This window comes from Onychostoma macrolepis, chromosome 21 (assembly GCF_012432095.1).
Source record: "Onychostoma macrolepis isolate SWU-2019 chromosome 21, ASM1243209v1, whole genome shotgun sequence".
Taxonomy (NCBI): Eukaryota; Metazoa; Chordata; class Actinopteri; order Cypriniformes; family Cyprinidae; genus Onychostoma; species Onychostoma macrolepis.
The window spans coordinates 19,468,744-19,482,791 of record NC_081175.1 but is presented as its reverse complement, the minus strand read 5'-3'; the positions used below and the strand labels follow the sequence as shown (position 1 = coordinate 19,482,791).

General features: G+C 36.4%; 2 protein-coding genes across 5 annotated transcripts; both read right to left on the bottom strand.

The window, feature by feature from the left end:
* Window positions 1-1,842: 1,842 nt before the first annotated feature.
* On the bottom strand, window positions 1,843-7,758 carry mzt2b (mitotic spindle organizing protein 2B). Of its 4 annotated transcripts, none has more exons than XM_058757175.1 (5): window positions 7,674-7,758; window positions 7,086-7,286; window positions 4,536-4,687; window positions 4,228-4,362; window positions 1,843-2,561 (listed from the first exon to the last, which is right to left on the bottom strand). In XM_058757175.1, exons 2-5 carry the CDS (start codon window positions 7,268-7,270, stop codon window positions 2,410-2,412), a joined length of 624 nt encoding a protein of 207 aa, XP_058613158.1. In that variant the 5' UTR covers window positions 7,271-7,286; window positions 7,674-7,758; the 3' UTR covers window positions 1,843-2,409. The 4 variants fall into 4 exon arrangements, with proteins under 4 accessions (XP_058613158.1, XP_058613159.1, XP_058613161.1 ...); XM_058757176.1 differs by lacking the exon at window positions 7,674-7,758 and adding an exon at window positions 7,354-7,667 and having other exon boundaries at window positions 4,228-4,359; XM_058757178.1 differs by lacking the exon at window positions 7,674-7,758 and adding an exon at window positions 7,354-7,665.
* Window positions 7,759-8,793: 1,035 nt separating this feature from the next.
* Window positions 8,794-14,009, bottom strand: zgc:193801 (uncharacterized protein LOC564476 homolog). The gene is made up of 8 exons (XM_058758364.1): window positions 13,835-14,009; window positions 12,108-12,306; window positions 11,832-12,022; window positions 11,576-11,746; window positions 11,324-11,482; window positions 10,893-11,027; window positions 9,646-9,738; window positions 8,794-9,555 (listed from the first exon to the last, which is right to left on the bottom strand). Exons 1-8 carry the CDS (start codon window positions 13,847-13,849, stop codon window positions 9,118-9,120), a joined length of 1,401 nt encoding a protein of 466 aa, XP_058614347.1. The 5' UTR covers window positions 13,850-14,009; the 3' UTR covers window positions 8,794-9,117.
* Between the last annotated feature and the right edge of the window lie 39 nt (window positions 14,010-14,048).

The following is a 14,048-nucleotide window of genomic DNA, read 5'->3' as shown; positions in this document are numbered from 1 at the left end:
ACAGAGAGAGATCAATACACACTGAGATCAATACACAACAACATCTGACCGATCAGTGGCAGATTGGTGTTTGAGAAGCCTTAAAAATATACACATTAAAAAATAAAACACACACACACTTTGCCCAAAAATATGTTAACCATATAGTTCTAGTCAACAGATCCAACTGTATTTCAATAAAATGGCAAAGAAAAGCCCTACTGATCATTCAGGTGCAGAAAGTTTTTTCTCCCAAAGTGACAAAAGAAAAATAAACTATTGAAAGACTTGCATGTGCAATGAGACTTGTCTTTATGGCCATATTTGTGCAGGGATATCTGAATGAATTCGCTTTAATCCACTGACCTTGAAAGAGAAAAGACTGTCCATCTGCCATTTAGCAATGAAAAGTAGAGCATAAGCCACTTTTGTTCATGCAAGTGAATTTGGGCCATATAGGCTACTGTATTCACATAATAGTTTGTTTCACCGATTGAAACTTCTTTAAACTGTTATACTGCTTTGTGTCGAGTTTGACTTAAGGGTTTAAATTCTTTCATTTACTTAAGCCAACAATTCTAAAAGAATGAAAATCAGAATATCCCAGTCATATCCCAATAAAGAAAAAAAATCCCATGGACGTACATTTCTACATTTAAGCATTCCCCTTTTATTTTATAATTTAAAAGTCTGGGGACAGTAATATTTTTTAATGTGTTTTGGATTCATTTGATAAAAAATAATGTAAAACCGCAATACTGTGAAATATTACAGTGTAAATAAAAAAGATTCTATTTTAATACATTAAAATGCAATATATACCTGAGATGGCAACATTCTATGCTAAGGGGGAAAATAAATAAACATATAATTGGTGTGGATTTTCCTTTGTAATTACTTGTTGAATTTAGCAATGGCACCTAACGCACTGAATTGAACATGATATTCTGAACTATCAAGACTGAAACAGTATTTTCTTGTAAAATGTACTTTAACATAAAAAAAAAGTAATATGCTGATTTGGAGCTTTAAATGGATAGTTCGCCTCCAGTTTTTCCTTTTTGAATAGAATTTCATTACTTGAAATTATTTTTTGCAACAATGTTTATTGTCGCTTTTGATTATTTTAACAGTCCTTGCTGAATAAATGTTAATTTCTTAAAAAAAAAAACAACATTATGAGGAGTAGGGGTATGTGATATGGTTTAAGAAAAGTTTGGATAGTTTGAACCGGTTTAACCGGTCAAACAAAATCCTAAATAAATAGAATCATCTAAATGCCTACAAGAAAACCTTAAAAGTCTTCCCATTTTCTTTCTTCTATGAGTCTTTCTGTATATGATCCTTTAGGACTGTTCCTCAGGACATTATGACTAAATAAAAAATATTTGCTTAGAGGCCCAATCTGGACTGACATGATTTGAACTCTGGAGTGTTTACCATTCTTTAAAACATGCCATTCTCAAGTTGTTCATTGGAAACGTTATTTTTTATTTAGCTGCAGCTTATTACTGAAGAGAAGTCTTTAACCATTGTGTACATCTCAATAGCAAGAGGTCTTATCTTGGCCTACATAGTCACCAAGTGTGACCATACAGTAAAGAAAGTGCAGTTTACAAACACACAAGTGCTTCCATTGACCCTGGCCCTATCTTACATAGTACAGCTTCTATAGAGGAAGGCGGTGCAGCAAATCTCATTCAGCATGAAATTTGAAGCATGCTGATCGAGAGTTCATTGTGGTCAAAATGAATGAAGAGAGCAGTCATAATTCCAATCAAAGTAACCGCATAATTAAATGCTTATGTCTTAGCTCTCATCAAGAAACATTAACTGAGACTTAGTTTTCATCAAAAACAAATACACTCTCATATTTTGCTTTATACATGATTTATGCATACTATACAAACAGTGCTTCATCATGTAAAGAATTAAAGTGCAAAATACAATAATTGCTTTTAAAGAGGAATACTCTTTACTCAAAATTGGAAATGCACTTGGGAAAAAAAAAAAAAAAGGAAATAAAAAGAAATGTCCATCTAGACATCAAAGCTTACCAAGACAATTTTGAGTCTTACACACAAACAGTTTAAAACAGATGTGGTTCACAGCAGCCCAAAGTGCATGGTTTAAAGATAGCAAAAGATTATCTGTGTTTTTCTCAAATGGTTTTGGTGTGAACGTGTAAACTAAACCGTGGAAAATATGGCATACTTCAGCTATAGTCGCTCTAGGCGAGATGCAAATTTGATACAAAGAGGTCTTCAGTGAAACACCGTATATATCTCGGAGGAGATCCCTAAAATTACTATTTTAAACCATTTTTGTTAACAGTGAAAAAGTATCTTTCAATTCTACAGGAACCTTTATCAACAGAACAAAGGAGTTTAATTTGAGCAAGTTTGGTATGTGTTTAATTCATAAAGAACTTCAGTTGGAGGTGAGCTGAGAAGATGAGCTGCTGCTGCCTGAGCTCTTGGCGCTCTTCTGCCCCCTGGTGGCGCTGACCTGCCGTGGCACTCGCTGGCTAGAACCATCTCTTGCCGATTTCTCCCCTTGCCCTGAACTTGTTTTACTGCGTACTAAAATCACAAATACACACAGAAGAAACACCCATAAACATAACACATAAAACACATACACATGTGACAAGCTCTATCATTTTGAGTTAAAAGTTGCAACAAATTGTCATTTTTTTTATTGTGAAATTCAAAAACAAATGTCTGTCTGACATGTTTTAATGTGGTGTGGCAAATCAATGATGATGCTTCAGTTCAAATAGCAGCATGGGCACATGAACCGATCATCTATTCTGCTTTAACTACTAGTCAATTAGTGCAACAGTGCAGGACAACTTCTTCTGTGGCCTTGGTTCCCAAAGTATTTGTTTTTCACACATGGATTTGAAAAAGACTTCATTAAAGAGTTGAGAGCCATGAACCAAACCAACCAGCTATGAGGCGAATCACATAAACTTTGATTTGAAGCAAAAAGGTATTTGAAAATCAGACAAAAGAATGTGCACTTATCAGCTTTAATGAGGGAAAGTACTACAATCCCATGAAGCACTATAACGTAATTGAAATAAAAATGATTGATAAATATAAAACTACCGATTTAAAGATTAAAATATGCATACATATAAATATTTAAGTAGTTTGAGAGTGTAGGAAGACTTATTCTGTCAAGTCAATCACAGTGTTTCATGAAAGAACTAAAGAGTTCTTTTGGCTCTGATCACGGGAATCATGGGTAATGTAGTTTCTCTATGAGAAATTCCACAAAACGTAATTATTTTTAAAAACAAGTTAAAATAATGTGGGCTGACAGCTTCAACAGATTAACAACCGCGTAGCTCACAACTGGTTTGTAAACGTTTGTAAGTTATTAATCAAAATCAATTCCCCTATGAAGAAAACGAATAGGATTCTGACTGTTGCGCTCTATCAGTGTTCACAGCTTGTTAGGTAGGAAAATGATTAAAGGAGAGCATATCAATAAAATATAACATAATATTAGAAAATCGTTATTTTATTTATTTGATGCATTAATAAAATTTCTAATTTTGTCATTCAAAATTATAACAGACAGACACCATTTAAATTATATTTTGACCAGATTGAAGTATAAATATAATTACACCAGTAAAGAACTAAAACGGCAAAATGTGTTTCAGGGTCAAAACAACTCAAAATGATGGAGAAGGTCACATATGAGGGAAATTTTGTTGATTAGGTGACACCAAGATGATTTATAACAAATCAGTAATCTTCAGTGTAAAAATCAGTGATGAAGTGGCAAACACCATCTGTTTATGAAGATGACAGTCACATGCATGCTTTTCAATGTTGGTGGCAGGCAATATTTGCAGGATACTGGTTTACTAGTGCATTACAGTGTCACATTCGACACACGCCATTAACAGACATTCATTTACCATGAGAAGCAGAGGAGTCTATAGCTGGATGAGAGTCACAGAGTCCATGAGACACATGAAGGAAGCAGATCTGGGGCATTTCACCCCCATATTCGGGGCACTGAGCCCACAAATCGCAGGCACAATCAGCGAGGCATGAGAATGAGAACAGATATACGACACTATGAAGCTGAGGCAGGAATTAGTAATGTCAGCATGAGAAATGTGCTGTGATAGTTCATGAGAGTGAAGAGAAGACCTTGAACTCGCAAGCACCGGGATTAAAAAAAAAGGATGAGAGAACCAAGCTAAAAGAGAGAGAGAAGAAAAACCTTGAGAAACAGGAGCGCTCGTGTCACCCGCACTGTAGACCACTATCTTAGCCCCTCCCCTAGGTGGGCGGGACACAGATGCAGAGGGAGGGGCTGCAGTTTTAGCGCTCTTTCCTGAGACCACACTCTCCTCTTCTATAGGAAGTCACACACAGATTACCAAAAAGGACAGACGGTGTTCAAAAGTACCATCAGTACAGCATAGATGTCGCTTTGTATTGGACATCACCTGTTTTCCAACTCAAATCATGCAATTCTGAGGCATATTATGCTTTGGTCTTCATTACTTTTACATGTGTAGCACTCACCTCTAGACTCTGAAGGTGCAGTGGCGGTGTGGGATGCTGTGGATGTTTCACCGGTGGATGTTTCGGAGACCTTCTGCCCCGCACACATGGCCTTTAGGGTCTGAAAGACTGCCAGAGGAGCAACGTTCATCTTTAACAGGTCCAATACGATCCTGTAGCAGAGCGAGATGGGCCATTTAGAATCATGCAACATTAACAGATAAAAACTGCTAACTCAGTGAGGGAGGTTGCGCTACAGTGATTTTACTGTGCTTTTATTGCTTTTCTGAAAGTGGCAACAGAAATGGAATTAAAGTCAGCAGTGTTCAATAAAAAAAAAAAAAAAGTATTAATATTAATAAGAAAACATATGGTTCATTACTCTAATTGTAGGTAGTTCAGTACAGTTGTAGTTTTTATTAATATGTTGAATTAAGTATTTTCATATTTTGTTTTCATTTTAATTTTAGTCAGTTTTAATTTGTTGTGTTTTTTTAATGTCTATATAGTTTTGATGTGGAAAATGAGTAATGTTTCCTAAAAAATTTAAGTAAAAAAAAATATTTTTGTTAACTTTTCATTTGTTTGTTTTTAAATATAACAACACTGCTTTGTCCACACCTCACCAAATCAAAAGTTTAAAAGTACTAATGGAAAATTGAAATTATTTCCACAAACTGGTCAAATAAGTCAGAAAGTTGTTAACCTGCCTCATCATGAGCCAGACCAAAGACTATACATATCAAAAGATGGTTCACTCCTATTACTGATGAATGAGAGAAACTGCAATGTGCAATATGGCAGAATATGTCCCGCCTTCTAAATGAAAGAGCCAATTGTGTCACTGCAGTTGCCGTTGGAAGATGTATATGTTTGTATTAATATGTACATAATTGCATAATAAAAATATTTAAAAAGTTCCCATAGTTTATGACTGTACATGCACATTGGCTGGTCTAGCTTGAAAAATAAGCTTTTTTTAACGCATTCGAGCATACGGAACAACATTCATGGGGTAGTTAATTTCAGATTTTGTTGCCGATTTGAAATATGTAATTTCATTGGGAGTTCAGCAGGCAGTTTTGGGGATTTCAGGATTCCCCCATTCATTTAGATAGGACTTGGTTTTGGAAGCCCAAAGTAGCTGCCCAGAGGTATTGCAAAAGTGGCCACCGAATGAGCAGACTTTCCTTAAAAGGGGCTTTGGTCAGACATGATTAAAAAAAGAAAAAGACAGTTCTTGGTTCAGCTAGTCAGTGACTGGAGAACGGCTTTGACTGATTCGGTCAAATTAATAGTTCAATTGATTAATTTAAAGGGATACTTCGCCCAAAAATTTAAATTCTGTCACTAATTACTCACCCTTATGTCGTTCCAAACCTGTAAGAGCTACATTAATTTTCGGAACACAAATTAAGATATTTTTGATGAAATCAGAGATCTTTCTAACTCTGCATAGACAGAAACACAACTACCACGTTCAAGGGCCAGAAAGGTAGTAAGGACATCAATAAAATAGTCCACTTGACATCAGTGGTTTAACAGTAATTTTATGAGGCTATGAGAATACTTTTTGCGCACAGAGAAAACTAAAATAATGACTTTATTCAATAATTGACTGACGCAGCAGCCGGCGTTCTGACGTAGAACCTGGACACGCTGCGCCTTTTTTGCAAGAAGAGGAATACACATGCATGCATCGCGGTACTGCTGTGAACACAGTGGAGACTGACACTGAAAAGAAGAAATTGTTGAATAAAGCTGTATTTGTTTTTGTATCCTTGTAGCTTCATCAAATTAAGGTTGAACCACTGATGTCACACGGACCATTTTAACAATGTCCTTACTACCTTTCTGGGCCTTGAACGTGGTGGCTGCGTTGCTGTATATGCAGGGTCAGAAAACTCTTGAATTTCATCAAAAAAAAAATTAAGAAAAAAATCTTAATTTGTTTTCCGAAGAAAAAAAAGGCTTTACGGGTTTGGAACAACATGAGGGTGAGGAATTAATGACAGAATTTTAATTTTTGGGTTATCTATCCCTTTAAAAGGTCTGACTCAAAGTTTCCTTCAAGGCAAATCAATTCTCATGCACTGGTGAATTTTGAAATTGAGCTATTTATCTTCCAGTCTTCTTTCAGGCTAGTAGAAAGAAAACATCCAAAACACACATTCAGGTGCTTATCTTATTACAGATTTCAATTACAAGATGTTTTCTCAGAATGTTTTTTTGTTTTTTTTTCTCATGCACTGAGCCAGAATTCTTCACCTCAGCAGCACTTACATACACCAATCCTTTCAGTTTTATTCCTAACAATATCCTGAAGGTTTGCAAATGTAAGGATATTTAATCATGTAATGACTCATTTGCATATTCCAACAACATAAAACTTAACATAAAAATAATGTACTGTGATTAACCTGCAGAAAAAAACAATAGAACCCTGCCCAAAACACAATAGAAAATGTAATGGTTTTAATGGTTATAATTTTAATGGAAACTATAATGGTGTCTACTGGTATGTGATGGATTTTTTAGTCGGTACTGACAATTTGATTTTGTGGGACTCACTTGAAAACCTCTTGATCAATCACTATCCCAGCAGCCTGAGTGAGCTCGAACAGCTCAGTCTCCTCCGCATTTAGGATCTTTTTCTTCTTGATGCCGTATTTCTGCACATTCCCGCTGACGGTCACGCTCAGAGACGGGGAGTCCGGGGCTGAGGGCATCGCGCCGGGCTGCGCTGACTGTGACATATGCGTCACCTGAACACTATAAAACACATGAAATCATACAGACAGCAATCACAAAACAATCATGCATTTCTGTCAGAGCTTACCGATCCTGTAAGGTCGACGGAAAACACTAGTGTCCTCTCAGGAAATATATTTAACGTTAAAGTCAAGTGATACGTGGTGGGGTGTCCTACACTGGTGAATGGCCTCTTTTATGGTAAAATATTATTATAAATGTTACACAGAAACAACCAAGCTTGACGCATACAAGTTTTTGTGCATATATAACTGCATAGCTACCATATAAATGACATAACGTTACTGAATTCGATAATGACACTTCCTGCTCCGTTCCTGTTTATATTTTACACAGACGTGTTGTTTAGGCTTTAAATAAAACGCTAAAGTTTAACATAATACTCACAATAGTGCACTAGCGAATTGCCCGCGTCCTTCCTCCCCAGCTTTGTTGTATTGCTTAATAAACACAAAGTATTACTTACTGCCACCATCTGGTCTGGAGAAGGCGTTGGCGGGTGTTTTCCTCTAGAAGGCGCTAGCCAACAGACTCTCTTTGCACATTCAAAACTTTAAGTAATTGCAATGTCTAGTAGTATCTGCAGCGATTAACACTTTTATCATAACCATAATATAAAAGCTAAAATTACAAAAAAAGTTAACAGCGAGAAAAAGATGAACGGCTAGCATGTGAAACGCTGCCGTGTTTGTGGTGCTTCAGCAGTGGTCTGAGAAATAGTTTACAACTGAACAATGACACTGAGAATATTATATAGCTATTGAAATGAAAATACAGATATGAGAATAATTTTCAGTTACCCAGTGTCATACATACCCAGTGGTTACATGCTGAATGCGGAGATGTAAAAATTCAGTAAATTGAAGTGAATCCCCCATAAATCATGCATTCTAATCCCAGATTATGTTCATCTCAGTGGATGAATTCGTGAAATAAACAGAATATCAGATAAACACCTGACATACTATGACTGGCCCATCATGACCAGTGCTGAAAGATGTAACAAGCACTGATTGGGCAACTTTTCAATAAAGGGGATACTTTTAGTTGCCAGTGAGATATGTTTATTAGTGCTTTCAAACGATTAATCGTGATTAATCACATCCAAAATAAAAGTTTTTGTTTACATAATATATCGGTGTACTGTGTGTTTTTTTGTATATATAAAAACACACACATACCATATATATTCTGAAAATATTTACATGTATATATTTTTATTCATATAATTTATATCATATATATATATATATATATATATATAAACAACATTTTTCTTAAATATATATGTGCAAGTGTGTGTATTTATATATACATAATAAATATACAAAGTACACAAACATATTACATAAAAACTTTTCTTTTGGATGCGATTAATCATTTGACAGCACTAATATATATTTATATATAGATATTAAACAAAAAAGCCCAAACAGGACAATTATTATGCCAATAAACTTTCAAAACTTGACAACCCAACATAAAAACGTCTTTCCAACATCTCATAATAGTTCTTCACAAAATTTTTACTTTATGAATTTATGATCAGTTACATGGTTCTGTTTATGCTCAAAAGAACATCAGAAATAAATCCTATGCTTTAATCCTGCACATTGTTTGTGTACATCAGAAAGCATTGACAAAACCAGCAATTAAACATAAATAAGCATGGAAAAGGTTAAAAATATTTTAACATGGAAATATTTCTGTATATTTTGAATAAAGATCATTCAGTATTTTTTTTTTTTACCAGGAAATGTGTGGCAAAGGTAACAGCAATTTGTTAAGGAGGAGGAATGGAGACAAGTATGTTTTTAACGTCAAGTCATTTTCAGCTGACTCTCTGTACTTTGCTTTCAGTCATCTCTTCTGAGTCATCCGCTGATCTGCGCTTCTTAGATGACACAAGGGACAACAACACTTCCTGTTTATCTGCTAAAACATTAGATGTAGTCAAGCCAGTGTTTGGCAAATCTAAGTCCAAGCCGGGGCTCTCCAAACAGGGAATTGTATCGGTTGGTACTAGTTCAAGCTCTGTGGATTTTAGTGCCTCGTGTTGCTCAGTTTGTAGTTGCACATCCATATCCTCCAGTCCTGTTAAAGTGCCACTGATGGCTTCAGTTTGCGACTCCTCTGAATCTACATTGAGCTCCAGAGCCCCCTTGTGGCCATTGATAGGCATGTTATCTGCCCCTGACAGGATCTCCCTTCTGAGTGAGGCCAGCTGGGCCTGCAGGAGCTCTCTGTGCTGAGCTTCAAGGTTTTCCAGCTAACAATATAAAAAACAAAAGAAAGTCAGTTTCGCTCTGGAATAATGTACATTTTTATTAACCCAAGCCTGTACATTCAGAACACTTACAAGCTTGGCCACCTTTTGCTGGCTGTGATCTGGACATTGATAAGCTTGCAGTTCCTCAAACATCCTTACGTTAGACTGAACCAGGCTTGCAACCTAATAATAAAATAGAAGGAATGCAAAGGAAAATTTAATTCTAGCAATCTGCAGTTAAAACTCACAGGAAAATATTAATTAAATGAATACACACACACACATATACATATACATATATATATATATATATATATGTTGTCCACATTGTCATTTGGAGGTGAAACTACTTTCTAGAAGGATGAACATACACTACCATTAAAAAGTTGGTAAGACAATTTTTAAGGAAGTCTCTCATCTAGGCTGTATTTATTTGATTAACATATACAGTAAAAATGGTAATATTGTGAAATATTTTAAAACAACTGCTTTCTATTTGAATATATTTTCAAATGTAATTTAATTTATTCCTGTGATGGACGAAGTTGAATTTTCAGCATAATTACTTCAGTCTTCAGTGTCACAAAAAATCATTCAGAAATCATTCTATTATGCTGATTGGCTGCTTAACATTTCTTCTTATTATCAATGTTTAAAACAGGTAATATTTTTGAGGAAACCAAAATACAACTTTTTTTTTTGATGAACATGAAACTTTCACTTTTGAACTATGACTCCAGTATGATAGATGAAATATGTGTGGTATTGCTGGCTTGGCGAACCATCCATTGTAAGTGTATTTACTGTGAACATGTGTCCCATGTGTTTATACAACAGGGCAATTTAAAATTATTGTGTGGTGAATGACAACATTAATTCACATTCAGCTACATTAAAAAAAATGAAACAAAACATTGAATTTTACATCAATGGAAGTTAGAAATGACTTAGAAATACAATAAGTAAGGAAAAACTGACGATGGACCGTTGAATTATTAGAAAATAATGTACACCCGAGGTGGTGTTACACCTTGGGTGTGCATTAGTTTCTAATAATTCAATAGAAAAGAGTCAATTATTCCATTTATACTATGGTTACCACACCTCTAGAGATTGTTCAGGATGTATTTCAAGATATTCATCAGGTTTTAGTCCTTAAAACACTTAAAACAACGCGTGTAGGACTAATTTCTTGCGCAAATCATCACACACCTCTGTTGCCAATTCCAAAACATCAATTTAGAGTGAGTAACGGAGGCTTGAGCCGTTGATAGCAGACTAATGCTGTTATTAATGCAGATTTTAGAGAGAGAGAGAGAGAGATTAAGCAGGTATACCTGTTCTTTGAGCTGCTTAATCTCAGCTCGTAGTGTCTTCTCCATACTCTCCTTCTCCTGACGTAGTATGTCGATCTGCTGGTGGAGCTCCAGGAGTCGTTTCTGTAGCAGGGCCTGTTCCAAACTTTCTGCCTCCTGAAATTAAAGCAACAAATTTTTTTGACAGCTCTCATAGGAGATCTACAAAACCAGAAGACTGAATAAAGTACATGAATAATGTACACTACTGTTAAAAATTTGGGGGTTGCTAATCATTTTTTATGTTGTCACTTACTTTTAACAGTAGTGTATGTTAGGAATACTAATAGCAGAGCTGCATTAATAATAAGGCACCTTCTATATTGTTTGTAATTTTGAAGTTTCACAAAACATTAATCATGAAGTGCCATGAAACAGTGATAAGTTCAACGATTCGCGTTAATAATGTTCACCTGTTCAGTGAGGATACCAGTAGCTGTGTCATAGATCACACTGTTTCCCTGTCCATCAGGGTCCATAAGAACAAGAGTCTGAGTCCCATCAGAAGAATTCTGGGAAGACCCCACCTCTTCCTCAGCACCCAATGGGATTCCATTTCTCTCATCGTCTTCCTTCAAAAACAGAAAGGAGAGGTCAACAACAATACTTCAAGGCAAACACCAAAACGGTTCATGCTCAAAATAAAGCTTTGTGATTTTGTCTACCTTTGGCTCCACAGTCAGTAGGGTTTCAGTGCCAGTGGTCAGGATGGGCTGAGTTAAGATGGATCCAATGCTAGTGCCATCTCCACCCGGTCCAAGACTAACCGCCAGCCCTTCATAGGCTTTAGCATGAGCCTCTGAGCTCTCACCATAATACTGTCGGCAGTTCACATTCTAGGACAACACACGTGCAAACATGATCAAAAAATGCCACATCCAAAGTGGAAAACAGATTTAACCCAGGGTTATCCACCTTTACCTGTGTGACTTGGATCTGGAATGTGGTGTGGGGATTTCGGAAGTGTGTTTTATAGTGTTTGATGGCCTCGTCCCTCCTGTTGAAACCATTTCTACAGCGGTAACAGTGCCAGTGTGCACCTTTAAACCGTTTTTCTCCTTTAATAGTGCCCACAATCTCACAATGAATACAGCAGCGCAGCACTTTCAAGCCTGTCCATAAAAAATGATAGAGCTTGACCAAATGTCTCCAAAGGACATGAATCACATGTGAGTCTTTAGTCTCATTGTGCCTCACCTGCAAAGTCAATGCCTTTGTCCACGTGTTTGATGCGGAAGTGAGCTCGCAGGATGACGGGATCTTGGTAAGCCTCGGCCACAGAACAGAGCGGGCAGTGCATGTGCACTCCTTTTTCCTGCCCTAAACACTTCTCATCCTGACACAGCACAGGTGTGTATGTGTGTTCTGTTCCTCTGACACGAACCGAGGGATGTGCCTAGAAAAATATATGCAGACAGCTAGTGAATGAGATTATAATGAATAAGTAGCCCTATTTCAATGTGTATCACTTCCTTGCTATCAGCTGAGGACTGGTGCTGACTTGACTTGAAATACACAAATCATTTTTTGTTTCTGAATACATAAAGCATTTTTATTTAGTTTTAACTGGGACAAATCTGTGACTAGAGGTTGCTGTTCATTAAATGTTCTTGTGAGAGGACATCTGGCGCTCATGCACATTACTGTCAGAGTGAAGGGGGAATCTGTTGAGGCTGCAGAAAAACAGATGCATCGAGTGAATGGTGAGGTAAAACTGGTTCAATTACTTCAAAAACTAATCCTTTCAGACATGTTGCCCAAGAGTTATTGCTTGCTCTCATTTTTTTTTTACCATTCTGCTGCAGATGCACAGCAGGGTCACCAACTCTAACAAGGCAGTATTAAAGTTCATTGAAATATGTTATATATAAATATGTTCACTCTGGTGATGTCTAACCCCCTCTATTTTAAATCCTAGAATGAATTTTGCTCTGAGGTGAACAGATGCAGATGTACAGCAGGGTCACCAAATATGACAAGGCAGGGTTACTCGTTACCCCCCTTTATTTCACACAGAATGGCTTTAACGTTGCCCAGATTCGCTCTGCTGATTTCTAACACCCTCTATTTTATATCCTAGCATGCATTTTGGTCTGATGTGAACAGCTGCATATACACATCGGGGTCACCCAGTCTGACAAGGCAGCATTAAAGGTTATCGAAATCTGTTACTCCTCTTATTAGAAACGCTATGGTTTTATGCAACCCAGAAACAATCTGGTAATGTCTAAACTCCTCTATTTTATATCCTAGAAAGCATTTTGGTCTGATGTGAACAGATGAAGTTTAAATACATCAGGGTCACCAAATCTGACAAAGCAACATGAGATGTTACCAACATGTGTTACCCCCTCTATTTCACACACAAACTTTATAAATAGCCCTGATCATGTAGTTTATTTAGTTCGAATCAACATGCAAAACGTGTTTACATATTATAATTTGAATTGCAGATGCTTCACACATTTCCATTTTGTTTAAAATACATTTCTTCAATCTTTAAGAGCCCCTTGTGGTAAACACAAGCATTACCGCTGAAAACCAATGAAACTTGGCCCATAGCGTTATGTTTAACATTAAAATAAACTATTACCACCGTTATTATCTCAAGTTCTCGTTTGCAAAATTATTCATGTACATGTTGAAGATGAATTACATTTGCTTAAATGGGCCTAAAGCATCACTAACAATTGTATTTACATGTATTTCACAAGGCCTGCAACTAGCTCAATGAATAAAATAATGGGTCGTTATAAAATCACATTAATAATATTACGTTGATTATGCAAATCTCGACTACTGCACTGAATCACGTTGGTCCAAAAACTTTAAAGCTGCAAGCAGTTTTGCACACTTAATCAAGCTAACAACTTTAGCAAGCTAACACAAAACTCACAGCATTTCACGTTTAACCTTTCACTTACCACAAACGCGGACATGCTTTTGATATTAAATAGAAATCCGATTTAAATTCCGCTATCCACCAGCGTTTGTCGAAATCTTTAGCCTATGAAACAACCCATTTCAGAGCGCTTGTGTGTGGTTCGTCATCTGTGTGTACACACATTCACCTGCGAGTTTTCAGTCACATAACACCGATGAATGCAACGACGAGTTATCAGTCTCAGAGTTCAACGT